General features: G+C 40.1%; 2 protein-coding genes across 6 annotated transcripts in view; both read left to right on the top strand.

Moving 5' to 3' along the window:
• LOC123519923 (peroxisomal N(1)-acetyl-spermine/spermidine oxidase-like) overlaps positions 1-13,825 on the top strand; it is a 51,029-nt gene extending 37,204 nt beyond the window's left edge. For all 5 annotated transcript variants that reach the window (XM_045281631.1, XM_045281633.1, XM_045281629.1 and 2 more), the window contains 3 exons: positions 6,507-6,622; positions 7,997-8,035; positions 12,224-13,825. In XM_045281631.1, coding sequence (XP_045137566.1) covers positions 6,507-6,622; positions 7,997-8,033 — 153 coding nt within the window. In that variant the 3' untranslated portion in view covers positions 8,034-8,035; positions 12,224-13,825. The remainder of the gene's footprint in view (positions 1-6,506; positions 6,623-7,996; positions 8,036-12,223) is intronic.
• Positions 13,826-15,105: 1,280 nt separating this feature from the next.
• LOC123520354 overlaps positions 15,106-19,706 on the top strand; it is an 82,305-nt gene continuing 77,704 nt past the window's right edge. Inside the window, exon 1 of the mRNA XM_045282588.1 lies at positions 15,106-15,401. The gene's annotated coding sequence lies outside the window, so the exon portion shown is untranslated. The remainder of the gene's footprint in view (positions 15,402-19,706) is intronic.

Raw genomic sequence — 19,706 nt, 5'->3', positions numbered from 1 at the left:
GTAGCAATTTTTCCTTAAAGTTATGCACATTATGTGCTGTAACAACTTCATTATACAATGCATTCCACTTTTCCACCGTTCTATGTGCAAAACTGTATTTTCCAATATCCTTCACACACTGACTGATCGTGATCTTCTTTACATGTCCTCTTGTCCTTCTATCTTCTTCTGTCACCAGCATGAGATCTTCCTTGTCTATCTTTTCAATGCCATTAACTATCATGTACATTATTATTAGATCTCCTAGTTCTCTTCTATCTTGTAAGGTTGGCAGTCCCATTTCCTTCAGCCATTCTTCATATGTTAGGTCTTTTAATTCTGGCACATTTTTGTGATCTTCTTTACATGTCCTCTTGTCCTTCTATCTTCTTCTGTCACCAGAATGAGATCTTCCTTGTCTATCTTTTCAATGCCATTAACTATCATGTACATTATTATTAGATCTCCTAGTTCTCTTCTATCTTGTAAGGTTGGCAGTCCCATTTCCTTCAGCCATTCTTCATATGTTAGGTCTTTTAATTCTGGCACATTTTTGTAGCAATCTTCTGTATTCATTCTAATCTTCTTATATCTTTTTTAGAGCTTGGAGACCACACTACAGCTGCATATTCCAGTTTTGGACGTATCATGCTTGTGATAATTTTTTTCATCATATCTTTGTTCATGAATTGAAATGCCACTCTTATGTTAGTCAACATTTTATGTAATAATCAAAATATCTTGCTTATGTGTTTTTTTGGGGGTTCAGATTTTCCTGTATAATCACTCCTAGATCTTTCTCCTCTTTAGTCTTCATTATTTGTTCCTCTCCCATCAGATAATTTTATACCACTCACCATATTGCACATTCTCCACACATATATTATATCACAAACCATTATTAGCACTTCTCATCTCCCTTTGCTCTTCCTGTCTTTTCAGCTATTATATCCCTCCTCTTTAAAGTTAACATGGCTCACCGCTTTTAGTTTTGTTTCAATGATGCACATTACATCCAGCTTTTTCTCGTTCAAATAATTCCTAACCTCAAACACACTGGATAACAACCCATCTATATTAGTATAAGTCACTCATAATAATTGCCTCCTCCATAACCTTCTTCTGTAGATACCACTTTAGTCTCATATCTAGAACCTTCCAGTAGAAATTCTTTTTCTCAATCTCTGTCCTTTTCTTGTGTTTTTCCTTAGCTTCATTTCTTAACACTTTCTTTTTCCATCTCCTCCAGGTTCATATCTCTTTTTATCCATATATCTTTATGCTCAGTATCGTCGACCAGCTTCCCTTTCCTTGTCAGAATTTCCTCCACCGCCACCTGCGATCTCCTTCTCACTTTCATTGGTCTCTTACCCCTTTCACTAAATCTTCTCAACCTAATCACTTCTCCACTTCCTGGTCCAACTCCTGTGTGCTGTCCTGGACCTGTTTGATAATAGTTTTGGCCAATTGTCTCTCTTCATGCTCTTTCATAAACTTGGATTTTTTTTCCTTCATTACAAAAATCAAGAAACATTTCCTCTCATCCACTGTATCTCTCACTAGATCTTTCTCCTTAATTACTTGTATAACAGTGCCTTTTGTTTTTTTCCTGAATTTTTCTCTGTACTACCTCTGAAAATTTAACTTTTTTGTCTTTCTGTTCTTGTTTCCATGTATTTCGTAATTCCTTCGGCTTGTTTTCACCCATTCTATTTCCTACAATGTCCTCAATCCCATCTTGTACTTTCTTTCTGTAGGCTCCTTAAGGAGTCTTCGCAGTCATGACATGTAGCCTTTAGAGTATCATTTTGTTTCTTTATCTCTTGTATCTCCTTTAATCCTTGATTGATTACACTGACTTTCTCACATTTGACTAATCTCAATCTCAGCTCTGTGTTTTCTTTTATCAGTCTGTCCTGCTTGTCCATTAAACTCAACATCACTTCCTTCATGTACCTTATCTCTCTTTCCACGTTTATCAGCCTCTTCATATTCATGTTATCCTCAGTCAATCTCCTTAGTCCAACAGGTGTTTCAATAAATTGCTGATTTTCACATCATGGCATTTGTTTTGATGTCATACGTCTGGCTGTGCCACCCAGTTCTGTTTCATTCTCCATTTTTCCGTCTATACAATATCTAAATCTTATTTATTATGGAGACAGGAAAACCTCATGGCTCCTTAGCCCCCTCTAGCTGCTTCTGTCACCAGCACCAGGTCTTCCTTGTCTATTTTTTCAATGCCATTTACTATTTTATACATTGTTATTAGGTCTCCTCATTCTTTTCTATCTTGTAAGGTTGGCAGTCCCCTTCAGCCTGTCTTCATATGCTAGGTCCTTTAGTTCTAGCACCATCTTTGTAGCTACCTTCTGGACCCATTCTAATCTTATATATATATATATATATATATATATATATATATATATATATATATATATATATATATATATATATATATATATTTTATTTTTTTTTTTTTTTTTTTTTTTTTTTTTTTTTTTTGTGATTACAGGGCCCAAGCCGTAGCTCTCTATGTCCTGTCTCTTTGTCCACACTTGTCCAATTTTTCCTTCATTTGACTGACACTCGCCGCACACACCACATCCACGCTCAGTTTGTTCCATGCATCAATGCTCCGATACGGGAAGCTATACTTCTTGATGTCGCTCGTGCAGGAATCCTTCAGTATTTTCTTTGGGTGTCCTCTTAGGTAATTACTGGATGCCATCGTGATCAGGTTCTCCCTATCCAATATGTCCACTCCATGTACTATTTTGAACATTGTTATCATATCCTCTGACTCTTCTTTCTTCCAACATGCTTAATTCCAGCCTATTTAACCTCTCCTCATACGGTACCTCCTTAAAGTCTGGTATCATTCTTGTTGCTAACCTCTGCACTCTTTCCAGTTTCTTGACATGTTTCTTCATGTATGGTGACCAAATTACTGATGCATATTCCAACTGTGGCCTAATCAGGGTGGTCAATATTTTCTTTATCATGTTCCCGTCCAGGTAATTAAATGCCCATCCTATACTTTGGAGCATGCTGTACATTTTCCAAATATTCTATTAATGTGCTTTTCTGGAGACAGATTATTCTGTACAGTCACTCCCAAGTCTTTCTCTTCACTGACTTCAATTACAGTCTTCCCTCTCAGCTGGTAGTCTTTATATGGTCTATATTTACTTCTACCCATTCTCATTACACAGCTTTTGTTGGTATTGAATTCCATTTGCCACGTCCTGCTCCATTCATATATTTTGTCCAAGTCCTTCTGCAGTATATTACAGTCATGCATATTCCTCACTCTCCTCATAATCTTTGCATCATCTGCAAACATATTCATATAACTTCTCACTCCCTCTGGCATGTCATTTATATAGATCAGGAACATGATGGGACCAAGCACTGAACCTTGGGAACTCCACTGGTTACCTTCCTCCACTCTGACTTCACTCCCTTCACTACCGTCCTCATTTCTCTACCTGTCAAATAATTTCTCATCCACTCCATCAGATTTCCCCTTATTCCTCCGATACTACTTAACTTCCACATCAATCTGTTATGTGGTACTTTATCAAATGCTTTTTTTAAGTCTAGGTATACACAATCAACCCATCCATCCCTCTCTTGTAAAATATCGACCACTCTTGAGTAGAAACATAGCAAATTTGATACACACGATTTCCCTTTTCTAAAGCCAAACTGTTTCTCACTTAGTATTTCTTTGTTTTCCAGGAACTCACACCACTTGCTTTTGATCACTTCTTCACATATCTTACACATAATGCTGGTCAAAGAAACAGGTCTATAATTCAATGGTTCCATGCGACATCCACTTTTGTAAATTGGTACTACATTTGCCCTTTTCCATTCTACTGGCACCTGTCCCGTGTTGATAGATGTTCTTGTTAAATCTAAAATTGGATCTAGCAACTGCTCTTGACATTCTTTTAACATTCTTCCAGACACACCATCTGGTCCCATTGCCTTGTTAACATCTAATTGACTCAAAACTTTTGCAATGTCACTCTTTGTTACTATAATTTCTTGCATCCATCTTGTCACAGGTAACATCCGTCGATTGAATTGTGTTTCTTCTGTGAATACTTTGCAGAAATTCTCATTCAATTTTTCAACAATGACACTTGTATCTTCATATATATAATCTCCAACCTTTAATTTATCAACTGTTTCTTTTTCTGTAATTTACCATTAATGAATTTATAAAACATTTTGGGATCACTTTCACAATTCTCCACTATTCTCTGTTCAAATTCTTGTTGTGCCCTTCTTCTCACTTGAACATATTTATTTCTTGCATTCCTATATGCTTCTCTCTCCACTTCCTCATTATTTCTCTTGTATTTTTCCCATGCCTTTTCCTTCTCCCTTTTTGCCTTGTCACAGGTTTTGTTAAACCATTGATCTCCTTTAAGATTTTCTTAGTATATTTTGGCACAAAGTTCTCTGCGGCCTCACTATATATTTCCATAAATTTTTCATATTTTAACTGCATGTTTGTTTCCTGGTACATTTCGGACCAATCCACATTTCCAAAGTAATTTCTCAACTCCTTATATCTTCCCTTAGCATAATTTAGGCATTCCTCCTTGTATCCAACTTCATTATCTTTGCTGAACCCCACCTTTACCTCAAATTTCAATAATTCATGATCACTCTTCCCCAAAGGACACTCATGCTCAATCTCATTTTCTAGATTTACTCCCTTTGTGAATATCAAGTCCAGTCTTGACGGGGCATCACCCCTCCTTCCCCTTGTGGGATGCCTCACCCACTGTGTGATTCACTGTTTGATCTGCTGCAGTCTCTGACGAGACAGCCAGACGTTACCCTACGGAGCGAGCTCAGAGCTCATTATTTCTCATCTTTGGATAGGCCTGAGACCAGGCACACACCACACACCGGAAACAAGGTCACAACTCCTCGATTTACATCCCGTACCTACTCACTGCTAGGTGAACAGGGGCTACACGTGAAAGGAGACACACCTAAATATCTCCACCCGGCCGGGGTGTGTGTGTGTGTGTGTGTGTGTGTGTGTGTGTGTGTGTGTGTGTGTGTGTGTGTGTGTGTATTTACCTAATTGTATTTACCTAATTGTAACATACGGGAAAAGAGCTATGCTCGTGTTGTCCCGTCTCCATATCTATTAATGTCCAGCTTTTTCTTAAAATCATGAATATTCCTTGCGTTGACCACTTCCACGTCTAAACTATTCCATGCTTCCACCCTTCTATGAGGAAGCTATATTTTTCACATCTCTCCTATAAGTGGCCATTTTAGTTTTTTCCCATGCCCTCTCGACATTCTTTCATTCCACATACACAGATCTTCCCTATCCATTTTTTCCATGCCAATCATCACTCTGTATATTGCTATCAGGTCTCCCCTTTCTCTTCTGTTTTCCAGGGTCGGAAGTTGCATTCTTTTCAGTCTGTCTTCATAAGTCAAATCTCTTAAGTCAGGCACCATTTTTGTTGCAGCCCTCTGTACTTTCTCTAGTTTCCTTATGTGTTTCTTTAAGTTCGAGCCCACTGTATTGTTGCATATTCAAGCCTCGGTCTTATCATTGCAGTAATTATTTTCTTCATCATTTCTTCATCTAAATATCTGAACGCCACTCTTATGTTCCTCAATAAGTTCAATACTTCTCCAATTATTTTGTTTATATGTCTCTCTGGCGATAGGTCATTGGTAATTGTCACCCCAAGGTCTTTTTCTTCATGACTGGTTTTATGTCTTCATTTCCTATCTTGTACATACTCCTGATTCTTCTTTCACTCTTGCCAAACTCTATTTTCTTGCATTTTGTCGTGTTGAACTCCATTTGCCATGTACAGCTCCATTTCCATATTCTGTCCAAGTCTTCCTGGAGTAGTTCGCAATCTTTGTCACATCTCACTTTTCTTAACAATTTTGCATCGTCTGCAAATAGGCTCACATAACTGGACACCCCATCCACCATGTCATTTATGTAGACCGAAACATTACTGGTGCCAACACTGATCCCTGTGGAACTCCACTCTCCACCAAGCCCCATTCTGATGGTCTGTCCTTAATTATTGTTCTCATTTCTCTTCCTACCAAAAAGTCTTCCATCCATTTTAGTAAACTGCCATGCACTCCTCCTACCATTTCAAGTTTCCAGATCAGTCTCCGGTGTGGTACCTTATCAAAGGCCTTTTTTAAATCCAGGTATATTCCATCAGCCCAACCATCTCTTTCCTGTATTACATCTATCACCCTCGAATAGTAACATATCAGGTTTGTCGTGCATGCATGCATGTGTGTGTGTGTGTGTGTGTGTGTGTGTGTGTGTACTTGTGCGTGTGCATGTGTATGTTTGTCAGAAAGGTTAGTGATATGTTTAAAGGAATAAACAAATGAAAAATAATTTCCACATTACCCACTTACCAACGGCTAAACTACAATCCCACCTACAAGCTAGAGTATACCATAGCTCTATAGTCAGGTTTATCAATATTCCATGTTTTCAGATTCCAATGTTGGTGCTGGCTGGGGAGGCTGTCAGTGTTCAACAGTATTCCACTGCCCATGGTGCTCTCCAGAGTGGCATAGAACAGGCGACTCACTTTGTCAATGCCCAGAAAAGGTATGCTGGTATCATTTAATTCCTTTAGTTTATATATACGCTTTTGTCACTCCTAACAGGAGCTGTATTAGAGGTACTAACCTTCTTATTAATGAAGATTTTTATAAGCATTCCTTTATTTTGTAATTATCTTTCATAGTCTCTTTTTCACTTTACTTTCTTTGAATTTATTACAACTCCTAGTAGTAGTACAAATACAGTGGACCCTTGGACTTTGAAAATAATTCATTCTAGAAGGCTATTCCACATCCAAATTGTTCCAACTCCAAAACCATTTTCTCCACAGGAAACAATGTAAATCATTTTAATTCACCTCAGGACCCCAAATTTTTATGTGAATAAATAAGAATTGAACTAGGTAAAATCAAAAGTATTTACCTTTTGTTGGTGAGCTTCATGGTGAGTGTCACTTTACCAGGTATTAAGAATGTACTGGATAGCACAGCATTACCATTAGCATAGTCAGTTAGTCCTATGTAGATTCTTTGTTTCATGTCAGTTACACCTTGTCAATACAGTACTTAAGAAATATTTTTATTAGTTATGAGATGAGTGTACGTATATGAAATTCTACTCAACCATCTTAGCTGGTTAAATGACGCTCGTTAAATGAAAAACTGGTCATGTCTTGACACCATCTGGGAATAAGAGCAAGGCGACAATGTGGAATCAAAACAAGGCGGGAACTGATGTTTACCTCCCGCCAATGGCACTAGCATCACCTGAATTTGCCGGATTTGGCCATCATTGAGTTGTTCCAAGTCCGAATTTTGTTCCAACTCTGAGGGTAAAAATGATTGAAATTTTTATTCCAAGTCTGAATTGTTTTAAGTCCAAGAGTCCACTGTACATATAACTGTACATGCCAAACTTTTGTACAATAATTTTGTCAGTAAACCCACAGTTGTAGACTTGAAGTCTACAACTGTGGGTTTACTGACAAGTTTATATTCACGATAGTGTGATATTCCATTCCCATTTCATACAATAATTCTGATTTGCTATAGTACTTTTGAAAAATCAGTGGCAATAGTTGGAGTATTTCAGAAATATAATGGCATCCATCCATCAGCAATGTCATTTAGTGTATGAATGTTGTGCATTCATACACTGAAATGACTGAAATGGTGGTGTATTTACCTTCCTTGGTTCATATGTGTCAGTTCCTTAACTCTGTGTTGTGCTGGAAGTTAGGTTTGCTAAATTAATATTATTGAATGAGGAAGATCAAGCATTGTAGGAAGCTTAGAAGAGTGATTTATCCATAAAATGATTTCTTGGGTAATTGGGTCATATATCTCATCAGTTTTCTTTATTATTATACAAATATGAATATGACTAACATTTTGGATGTTATTTTTCTGTTTTTTGCAGTCTTGGTGCAAACAGGAAACTCTGGAGTAAGATTTAAGGGTGAGTCATATAGATTTATATTGATTTGTTAAGAATGATTAGCATATGAATAATACTTAGAGTTTGTATTATTTGTGACACATGGTATACCTGCTGTATTCTGTTAAAATGTAGGAACATTTATGAATTATATAAAAGTCTATACACAACTTATTTTTCTTATTTAAGAAATAATGCATACAGTGCTTGTCACAGTATTATGCTGGGTGAGCACCCCAGCATAATGGTCTGTCATACAGGAGAGTCTTTTTCTGTCATGGTATTATGCCTGGTATCAGCCGTTAGCATGATATCACTGCCTCCCAACACATACCGCAGTATTGCCTTAGTACCCACATGACTGTTGTGGTGAGAAGTGTTGGGCTTTTGTTCTCTCATTCATACCATCTGTTGTCTGTGTTTCCCTTGGTTTTTGGGCTATACCTTGGTGACTATGGATAAAAGGAAGTTGTTGATGGCTGTAACTATAGCTCAGATCATAGGGCTTCACAAAGCTAGGCTCCAGACAATAGAAATTGTGGTGAATGTTGGTGTGAGTGAGGGACCTGTGAAAAACTGGGTAGAGCATTTCAAGGACAACAGTGGTCTCAAGTTACTGTCTGCTAAACCTCGGCCTGGCCAGCATCAGAAAGCAGACGTGGGTTTTTTCTTTTTAATTCTGTGGCAGTTACGGTAGGTGTACTCTCTAGCTGCCTTTTGAGCACAGTTACAGATGTCTTCTTTGAGGGCCAGGCTGAGGTTTAGCAGACACTAACTATACACCACCTCGTCCTTGAAATGCTTCACCCAGTTTCTCACAGACCCTTCACTCGCACCAACATTCGCCACTACAGTGGAGACTTAATACTCAAACGTCTTAATAGTCGAACTTTTCAATACTCAAATACAAAAGTTAGATTTAATACTCAAAAAGATACCTGATAGTTGAATGTCCCCACACATGGTTTTAAACAAAGGCCCCTAAGCCTCTCCCTCCCCCCCTTCACCAATTGTGCTGCTGCGGTCTTCAAAATAACATTCTCATTATTGGTGAAAATATCTGGTAATCAATAAACAAAGCCCACCACCGCCATTGTCCTGTTCTGATACAGTATTAGTGGTAAAAAAAATTTGCCGGTATTCCAGTATACCGGATACCTGTGTGCAGCCCTAGTCCTGCCACAGTCTTGAGAAAAACAGCATTCTTCTGCATTTTGTTGGTAGTTTTTCATTTAGAAACTTACAATGGCACCAAAGAGGCTTATTGATGGTAAAAATAAGGAATCTATTGAAAGTGCAAGTGTTGGTGAGTCACATCCCTCCACTAGTGGGTTCACAGGAATCACACCAGATGTTTTCATGGATGGTGACTCATCATCCGACAACCTCCCTCCTCCTCCCCACCCTTCTCCCTTCCTCTTCTATGTTATCCATCACCAGCCTTCACTTACAGTATGTACAAATCAAAATTATAAGAAAAAAATTACATTGAAGTTTTCATAAACTTGAGGTTTAGCTAAGATTAGAACGAATTATCTGATTTATAGTTATTGATAGTGTAACATTTTGATACTTGAACAGCCATTTGGAACAAATTCAGTTCGAGTATTGAGTCTCCACTGTATTTCTCTTGTCTGAAACCCGGCTTTGTGAAGCCCTGTGATCTGAGCTATAATTACAGCCATTAATGACTTCCTTTTACTCATAGTCACCAAGGTATAGCCTAGAAACCAAGGGAAACACAGACAAAAGATGGCTTGAATGAGAGAACAAAGGAGCAACACTTCCTCTCACCATGACAGCCATGCGGGCACTGAGGTGGTGTCAGGGTGTCTTGTATAGTCACTCCCAGGTCTTTTGTGTGTGTGTGTGTGTGTGTGTGTGTGTGTGTGTGTGTGTGTGTGTGTGTGTGTGTGTGTGTGTGTGTGTTTGTTTACCTAGTTGTATTTACCTATTTGTGGATTATGGGAGGGGAGTAAACTTATGGTGTCCTGTCTCTATATCTTTTATCAAATTTCTCCTTAAAAGTATGCACAGTCCCAACCATTACAACTTCCTCATCAAGTTCATTCCAATTTTTCACAACTCTATGAGGGAAATTATACTTCTTGACATCTCTCCTACAAAAACCCTTTTTCAACTTTAAACCATGACCATGTACTGCATGTGTCCACTAGTAAAAAAGTCTTCTTTATCCACATCCTCCATATCATTAACCATTCTATAAACATGTATCAAATCTCCTCTTTTCCTTCTCTCTTCCAATGTAGTAATGTCCAATTTCCTCAATCTTTCTCCATAGGTTAAAGTACTTAAATTTGGAACCATCTTTGTAATTGCTGTCTGCACTCTTTCCAACTTCATAATATTTTTCTTTTTATGAGACCATACGACCGCTGCATATTCCAATTTTGGTTGTATCACAGAAATCAATATCCTCTTAATCATCCTTTCATCAAGATACCAAAAGGCCACTCTCACCCTCTTTAATAAATTCATCATACCCTTGACAATTCTATTTATATGTTTGTCTGGAGTCAAGTCATCTGTAACAGTCACTGTCAAATCCATTTTCTCTCTCGATATCTCCAATTTGACACCATTCATATTACAGTCGTATTGTATTCTCTTTTCACTCTTACCAACTCCATTACCCTACACTTATTCAAGTTAAACTCTGTTTGCCATGTTCTACTGCAATTACTAATCTGATCTAAATAACTTTGCAGTACCAAAAAGTCATTCACATTTTCAACCATCCTCATCAGTTTTGCATCATCAGCAAACCGGTTTATATAACTTTCAGTTTCTTCACTCAAGTCATTAAACTCAAGCCATTAATGTAGATAACAAACATTAATGGTCCCAACAGAGATCCCTGTGGGACACCACTAGTTACCTTAAGCCATGATGAACACTGGTTACATATTACTGTTCTCATTTCTCTGTCATTAAGATAATCCTTCATCCACTCAAGTAATCTTCCACCAATGCCTCCATTCTCCTTTATCGTCCATAACAATCTTTGATGTGGTACCTTATCAAATGCTTTTTTCAAGTCAAGATATACTGCGTCCACCCATCCATCTCTTTTGTGAATGACGTCAATCACTCTTGAGCAAAATGATAGTAAATTTGTGGAGCATGACCTACCTTTTCTAAAACCAAACTGACAGTTTATTATATTTTGTCTCTCCAAGTGCTCCATCCATCTCTCGTTAACCACTCTCTTGCACACTGGTCTATAGTTTAAAGGATTTTCTTTACCACCTCCTTTAAATATCAGTGTAATATTTGCTCTTTTCCAATCCTTAGGCACTAATCCTTTCGTCAAGGATGTTACCACCAAACTATGAATTTTTTCAGCTAGTTGTTCTCTACATTCCTTCAAAATCCAATTTGACACTCTGTCCAGTCCTATTGATTTATTTACATCAAGCTCCTTTAACATTTAAAAAATTTCATCATATGTCATGGAGTAGTGCTCAATGAGTTACATTTAATAATTTCACCATCAAGGTTGAACTCTCTTTCCTCAGTGAAGACAGAACTAAAACGTTCATTCATCACGTATGCCATATCTTGTGCTTCCTCATAGACTGTGTCTTCAACTTTAAGCCTAGTTATCCTTTCTTTGTTTTATCTTACTATTTATGTGTCTAAAAAATAACTTGGGTTCATCTATGCATTTATCAATTACATATCACTCATACTTCTTCCTCTCCAGCCTTATCATCTTGACATATTCATCCCATCTGTTTTCAGTTTTACACTTCTTCCATCTACTCCAAGCATTAACCTTGTCATTTTTGGCCTTTACGCATTTAGCATTAAACCACACTTTCCCTCTAGGTACAAAACTTCCGTGTGTATTTACCTAGTATTTACCTAGTTGTTGTTTACGGGAGGAGGAGTTCAAACTCGTGCTGTCCCGTCCCCATATCTATTCTTATCTAACTTTTCCTTAAATCCGTGAATTGTTTTTGCTTCAACCACTTCTTTTTCCAACACATTCCAGATCCCCACAATTTTTTGTGGAAAACTGTATTTCTTTATGTCCTTTGTACACACACTCATCTTCACTTTTCTCCCATGCTTCCTCCCACTTCTCATATCTCTCACCACCAGATCATCACGGTCCAACTTCTCAATGCCAGACAGAATCCTATACATAGTGATAAGGTCTCCTCTCTCCCTTCTTTTTTCCAGTGTCGGCAGACTCAATTTTTCCAGTCTCTGCTCATAAGACGGATTCACCAAGGTTTGGGGCAGCTTTGTCGCAGCCCTCTGCACACGTTCCAGCTTCCTCTTATCCCTTGCCATTCTTGGAGACCAAAGTACTGCTGCATACTCCAACCTGGGTCTAATCATTGTAACAATCAACTTCTTGATCATCTCTTCATCCATGTAGCAGAATGCAGTTCTTATGTTCCTTACTAAATTGTACGCTTCACCAGATTTCCTCTTTACATGAACCTCTGATAAGAGCCCCTCCTTCACAGTTATTCCCAGATCTCTCTCTTCAGTCTTTATTTCCAATTCCTCATCCCCCATCTTATATCTGTGTGTGTGTGTGTGTGTGTGTGTGTGTGCGTGCATATGCTAAAACAATGGCTGTGAGCTGGGGAACCCTGTGTAATTTAGTAATTTTGTGTTATGATTTCTTCTTGTTTTCTTATGTACAGTAGGTAATATGTCTTAGTTTGAATAGATAATTATGATTTAGGATGGAAACATTAAAAAGTTAGGTTGGGTTTTCTCAAAAGAGTTGTATGTTGTCCTACCATTCAGTACACTGTTGATGTAATCACTCTTTAGGTGATCTTGGTTGTATATGTATAAATTAGTAAGTAGGGCAATGAAACCCAGCTGATATTGCTAGTGATGAAGTCTGAGGGTTAAGCTTGATATATTTGTAAGTTATGCATGCACTTTTGTGTGTGTATGTGTGGGAGTGTAAAATGCCTTTTTTGGGGTAATCATCTTTGTGAAAGATGTTAGTCAGATTTACAGATGAATAGACAATTACATACAATTAATCTATTTCCCTGACACTCACAACTTGAGAGCAAACACTACAACAGAACAACATTGTATTCTGCTCAACAGAGTAACAATGTTATTTGTTAACACTTTGATTGCTTTTAAACTTTATGAGATGTTAGGTAATGAGATGTTAGGGTGCAAGTTAAGAGAGTAATTTTAAAGATGTGCCAGGCAACAACAAAAGTGATGGATAATTCAAGATTTTTTTTCAAGTATCTTTAGTTACATTTTCTTCAATAAAATTGTATAAAGATATTCAGTTAAGTTGTGCCATATTGGTATTAGCAGTGAAAAGGACAATACAGTTACATTCTTCATCAGGTAAGGATGTGAATGATATAAAACTCAGCTCATAGATGCAACAGGCCTCTGTAAATGATGTACTGTTATTTTATTATGAAATAGGTTGTTTTGTTATTTGACTTTTGAATGAAGATGTCCCCCAAGTCAAGAGTGAAGTGATGATGTTCCTTTTCTGAAAGGTGACAATCTGCATGCCCAGTTAGGCATTTGTGTGGGTTGTATTGGTTCCGGAGAATACTATGGGTTTAATTTTTATGTGCAGCCTTCTTGTCTGGGATTGCAATTAAATAAACCTCTCTCTCTCTCTCTCTCTCTCTCTCTCTCTCTCTCTCTCTCTCTCTCTCTCTGAGGTTTAAGTCAACTCCATTACTCTATTTTAAGGTTTCTAAAACTTCTATTGTGTTATATTATGAAGAAGATTGTTATGAAATTGAGTAGATAAATAAATCAACCAGAAATTTTGATGTGAATTTTACTGGCATTAAAGCACATAGGAAGATCATAGCTAAGAAAATATATTGCATAACACTTTATTCGTATCAGGATTTATTCCGCAAATCTTCGTTGTCAGTAAAGGACAACTAGTTCATTTGTTTTGATCACTTGTGTTCTTACTGCAGTTAAGGGGGGTTCACACGTGCCAAATTGCGACTGAAATTGCAAGTTGCTAGAAGTATCGACTGAGCCCTTCTAGTCGGAAAAAAAACATCATACATAGCGACTGGAAAGTATCGACTAGTTGGCGTCTTGGCGGGAAGTGAATATATACAAACAGCTACCCGCCAAGATATCATCTTCCAGTGACGATGCTGAAGCTGTGGTTGCTCTTCTTTTGGCGTACCGGAAGAGTCAACGAAACGAAAATGCCTGTGGATACGTCCCAGGTTTAGTAGAAGGAAAGAAAGGAGTGTCTACCACACATTAATCTTAAGAAGACTGCTCAATTATGATCAAATAAAATCCTGACAAGTCTTCAATCCTCACCTCCAACAACACCCTCCTTTGAGGGAAGTAATTCTTGGGGAGTGGCAGCTTTCGTCGAACGACGATTTATGCTAGATTTTTTTTTTTTTTTTTTTTTTTGGTCTAATTAATTTCTGCGGTCCCAGATGTGTTTCTTTTCTACGTCTGGAGACCACATTGTGACGTCACAACGTAAAAAAAAAACCACTTAATTCGACAGAACAAGATGTTGGTCTTGTTTCGCGACTGGTTTCTACAGTCACTAGGCACCGATATTCAGTCAGAAACTCTATCGACTTGCGTTTTCAGTCGCAAATTGGGACCTGTGAATCCGCCTTACTTTGAGAAGAGCAGAAAGTAGTTCTGAAGATGGTTATGAAAAATAATGTTCAGGATGAAGAGAGGGGTGGGAAAAGTACACCACATAGCGAGATGGAGTGTCGGGAGGTCTTTTATCATGCAGTGGAATAATGGAGACATGACAATGATTCACAATCTAAACATGTGGGTTTGTACAGCAGTGAAATACACGCGAGAAGTACCCATGTAAATTAGTTTCTATTAGCCGGCGGCAGGTGGCAGCCCAAGCGGTGTTTGTTATTATGTGTCTTTCAACCTAACACTAAAAACAATGACTTTGGTATCTTGTGTGTGAAATATTAAGCTCGCATGATTATGCTGAAATTATACTTTGGAGGCCTAAACAAGAACTCTCGCCTATATTCATATGGGGCAAGAACATGCACAGAAAGCGAGTCACTGGAGTCTTCAGTCTCTTTACTAACACTGAGTACTGAGTTACTGAGTAGTGAGTTCACTCTTCACTCTTCAGTCTCCCGTGACCAGCCGTGGAGGGAGGTACGCTGCGCGTTCACACGCTTGTGTTGAAACAAATACCGTATACTGACTTTTCTTTGGACTGCAGAGGACGTGTGTGTTTGCAAGTTGTTATAGTGAGTGTGAGGTACTTTTTAAGATTGAAGACAGTGTATGGAACGGCGGCAGAAGTCGGAGTGAGGATAGAGGAGAGGTGGGCGGCCGCCGCTACTCACTTGGAAATCACCAACTCAACCAGGTGCGTGTTTTTTTTTTTTTTTTTCTCTCCTTTTCGCTTGGCGCGGCACATCCCAGGGCATGAGCCACCTGGTGCGTGGGTCGCGTAGCAACCTGTGTGTTGTTTGAATCAGGGCGAAGGTGTGATGTGTTCCCTCATTCAGCCCTGGTTTGGGGTAGTGGTGGTGGAAGCGTTCGTCCCTTGAGGCCCGCCGCCCGTGTGTGTGTGTGTGTGTGTGCAGCGGGCCGCCCACATCCAAGTGCTGCCTCCCCGCCACCACCAATACCCTGCATAGGTGATGGTAGTGGTTGCCGTCACCACGCGCCTGGCCCATTGCTGTCTGTCTGTCTGTCTTGATTCGCCAATCCGAAGGATTGGCATGGGCCTTTACTGCCATGGTGGCGGCCCATAGGTGTTTGCTTTCCATAGGTGTTTGCGCTTGTAGTAAGTAGGTGTCCATCGTTGAGAGTCTTACCTGCCTCTCTTGTGGCCCATTGCTTGATTAAGTTTATATATGTGGCTCCGTAGCGTGTTCTGGTGGCAGCCAACCAAGGCATCTGTGCGCGAGACAGAAAAAAATGGAATAGCGGGAATGGGAAGGAGACGCAATGATACATCAGGCTTTGGAATATACATTTTATACATATTGATCCTATATGGCAAATTACTAAACATTACATTATCATACACTCAGTAAAGTTCAGGAAGTGGAGCGTGCATGAGAGAAGGTTCATTGGCACAGTGAGGCTTTGGCGGGAAATGTAAGGTGAAGAAGAATGAACTTGCTTAACAGATGGGTCGGCTGATAGGACTACTAGAAAATTATTCATGAACATCATTTATTCATTGCGGTACTTATTATAAGTCACTTACATTTTGATCTAAATGGTAAATATCATACAGTGTTTATACCTTCGGGTTAGTGGCTTGAATCAAGACTTCTTTCTCCACCCTCCCCCTCCCCGAAAAACAATCAATATTTATCCACTCGAAAAAAAAGAACGAAGGCCACTTAATCAACTTATCCTTCTGGGAAGTTCAAACCACCAGGAGTTGCAGGTAGCAGTAGCGCCGCAGTTTGGCTTTGTATGCGACACTCCCAGATAAGCTTTGGCCGAGGAACGACCTCATTAGGGTGATGCACCGCTAACACCGGAATGACGGGACGAACATACTTTCATAAATTTGAACATAGCAATAAATACTCGTACAACGCGAATACTCGTACAACGCGAATGATGCACTGAAAAGAGGACCGCAAACACTGGGGCATCGCTGAGAACTTCACAAGGATGGATTGTCTCTGCACCTCCTGCCACTTGCCAACCGTTATGACGCCGATGTTTTCTGTAATTCACCTATTCATGCTTTCGGTCTTTTTTTCACGTTTAAAGAAAATTATATATTCTAAAATCCACCACGTTTTGTTTGTTCGTAAGATGGGTGTTCTATGAATTTCATACTGTTTGCTGTATAACAGTATAAGCAGTATCCACCTCATTATTATTCTCCGCATCTGACATTATTGTATAATCATTATTTCCTTAGGTGGTAATAACAGCTGACCAGGCAGCCTTCACTGTCATGCATGGCAGGGAAGGGAGGCTGCACGGGGCAGGTGGTCCCGTCAGCAGCCAGCTTCGACTTCTGTGTTGCGTGTGACCTTTGCGCTATGTGGACAAGTATGTCGGGCACCATTTACACAACACCGATCTAGTGGTCACTGAAGGGTGGTTAATATTCGGGTCCTGTCTTGTTACTCCCGCAGGTTTGCTCGGATCTGCATGAATGCTTCAGAGAGAGAGAGAGAGAGAGAGAGAGAGAGAGAGAGAGAGAGAGAGATTCAGTGAGTGTGACAGCCAATGGATGGGGGGGAGGGAGGCGGCGGATGTTCTGCAAGTTGTATTGAACAGTCGTTACATTACACGTACTTTTTACTTGTCTTTTGTAGATGAGTTGGCTGTATCACTTGGTTATAATTTCTGCTCTTCGTTATCGAGAACCTGTCACTACGAATCTGTCCGCAACCTTTCACGGATAGGCAGAAAAGTGACTCAAGACTGAAGTGTGTTTTCATAGCATTTGCCACTGTATGAGAAACGTTCGACACTCCGCGATTTCTGGAAAGCGTGGGTGTGGGTACCAGTATTAAATCTTAACGTAACGTGAAAAGAGAATGGCGTGGCGTCTCTCTCCAGATGAACGCTGTCACCCTTGAGGCTTTGTCAGGATTTCGCAATTGTCCATGTGCTTTGTGCTGTATGAGCCTCACATCTGACAAGCGATTCACGGTGCACGGCACTACACACCATGACGACGGTGACTGCAGAACATCACTATGGCGATTAGTTGCTCATTGGTGGAATTGAACTAGGGAGGCACTTCTTATAGGACGCCAGCAGGCCACTGAAGAGGCACTCATAGGGGCTAGGCAGAGGTTCAGAAGGGAAGGAGGTCCAAGTTTTTTTTTTTCTCTCTCTCTCTCTCTCTCTCCTTACTGCCACACTCCTGAGTAGGGCTAGTAGTAATAGTTATCATGGACAAGAGAGCAGATTACCTGAGAAGAGGGACGAATGAGACGCGTTAGGAAAAAAAAAAGAACAATTTTGCAAGAAAGCGAGTGAAGCAATGGGACTGAAAAGCGCAGCTTTACACTACAGTAAGATGAGTGATGAGCTGAATAGTCCAGTTACTATTGCTTCCGGCCCGTGCAGCGGAGACCGTCTTGGCAGCTGCTTGATCTTGGGCGACACGCTTCATTGTGTTAACGGAGAATGAGGCAGGGATCACTTGCGGCGTGTGCATGAATGTGTGTCACCTGCCATGTATAGGAGAGATAGACACCCACCCAGTGCCCTCGCTCCACGCCAAAGGTTACGCATAGTCGCCGGTGGAACACGTGAATCCCTAACATAGAGAGAGAACCGATGGGCCTTGGTGTTTGTAGCTGAGATTCTTTCCCAGCACTTCCTTATGATGGAAGCACCGTGTGTAGTAGGATTTCTTTATGCTCCAGTGCCGCCTTGCCCGTAGGTGGATCCCTTTGTGGATGTAACGGACATTGTCTCCTGTATTTATCTTTTACGAGAGAGAGAGAGAGAGAGAGAGAGAGAGAGAGAGAGATATGCATTCAGTAACAAAATTGATGGCACATAATAAACAACATCGTCATTTTAATACCAGGATTCATTGCGGCAAAGACACAGACACTACACAACAGCAGCAAGAAGCAGCAGCAAAAGTTAGGCAAGACACTGTATAGACAAGTAAAGTACATGATAACGCTGCCCTCATGCTTACCATTAGTAACTATGTACTGTGCTATAGTATGGCTCCATACAGAGACGGTCTGGGGCAAGTTAAGTACTTGTGGTAATTACCGTCCGAAAACTAGTTCATGTGTGTGTGTGTGTGTGTGTGTGTGTGTGTGTGTGTGTGTGTGTGTGTGTGTGTGTGTGTGTCAATGCGTTATGGATGCAAGACTGCTGTAGCCTGACCAGGAAGTATAGCCAGAGCTTGAGGGGGTGGCTTCCGTTACTCCTCACCACTAGTGACGCTACCACACACACACACACACACACACAGAGGCCGACCCTTGGCTCTCCTCTCGCCTTGATCATTCGTCATGGTAAGGGAAAACCAAGTAGGGGAGGAAGGACCGTGTTGCTGCACTGAGCATTCGAGTGGGAGGCTGGGCAGGTGTTACGAAGACTGGCGGGAGCGAGGCTGTATGGGAAGCAAGAAAAGCTACGTCTTGGTTCATTGTCCCCACGCTGGGTTGCCGAGCGCCTCAATACTACGACTGCCTTGTGTGTGTGTGTGTGTGTGTGTGTGTGGAGGGAGAGGCTCGAGTGATAGTGTTCGACGCATTTTTTTTTTTTTTTTTTTTTAGTGTTTGTTTTGTGAGATGAGTTGTTAGGCTAACTTAGCATCGTGGTATGGGGGGAAGGTGTGGGGAGATGAGGAGGAAGTTAAAATGGAAGAGGTGGGGGTGGTGTGTGGTGGTAGTAGTAGTGGTAGTAGTATTAGTAGTAGTAGCAGTAATAGTAGAAATAGTAGTAATAAGAGGAGGAGGAGGGCGGGGAGAAGTTAGTGAATATACGTGGAAATAGGCGTAGTCATGATTATGGCAGAAATACCACCACCACCACCACCACCAAAATAGAATCTCATCCTCTTCATCACTCTGAAACTGGCAATACATTACAATCACCTCTTTAGGACAGCAGTGGCAAAGATAGTGGCTGTGTGGAGGGTACAGGTAGGTGTGGCAGTAGTAGGAGGAAGAAGACTTAGTAGCAGTAATATAATAGGCAGTGGCGGTGG

Source organism: Portunus trituberculatus, chromosome 46 (genome assembly GCF_017591435.1).
Source record: "Portunus trituberculatus isolate SZX2019 chromosome 46, ASM1759143v1, whole genome shotgun sequence".
NCBI classification, from domain to species: domain Eukaryota; kingdom Metazoa; phylum Arthropoda; class Malacostraca; order Decapoda; family Portunidae; genus Portunus; species Portunus trituberculatus.
This window is presented reverse-complemented; position numbering and strand designations above follow the sequence as displayed.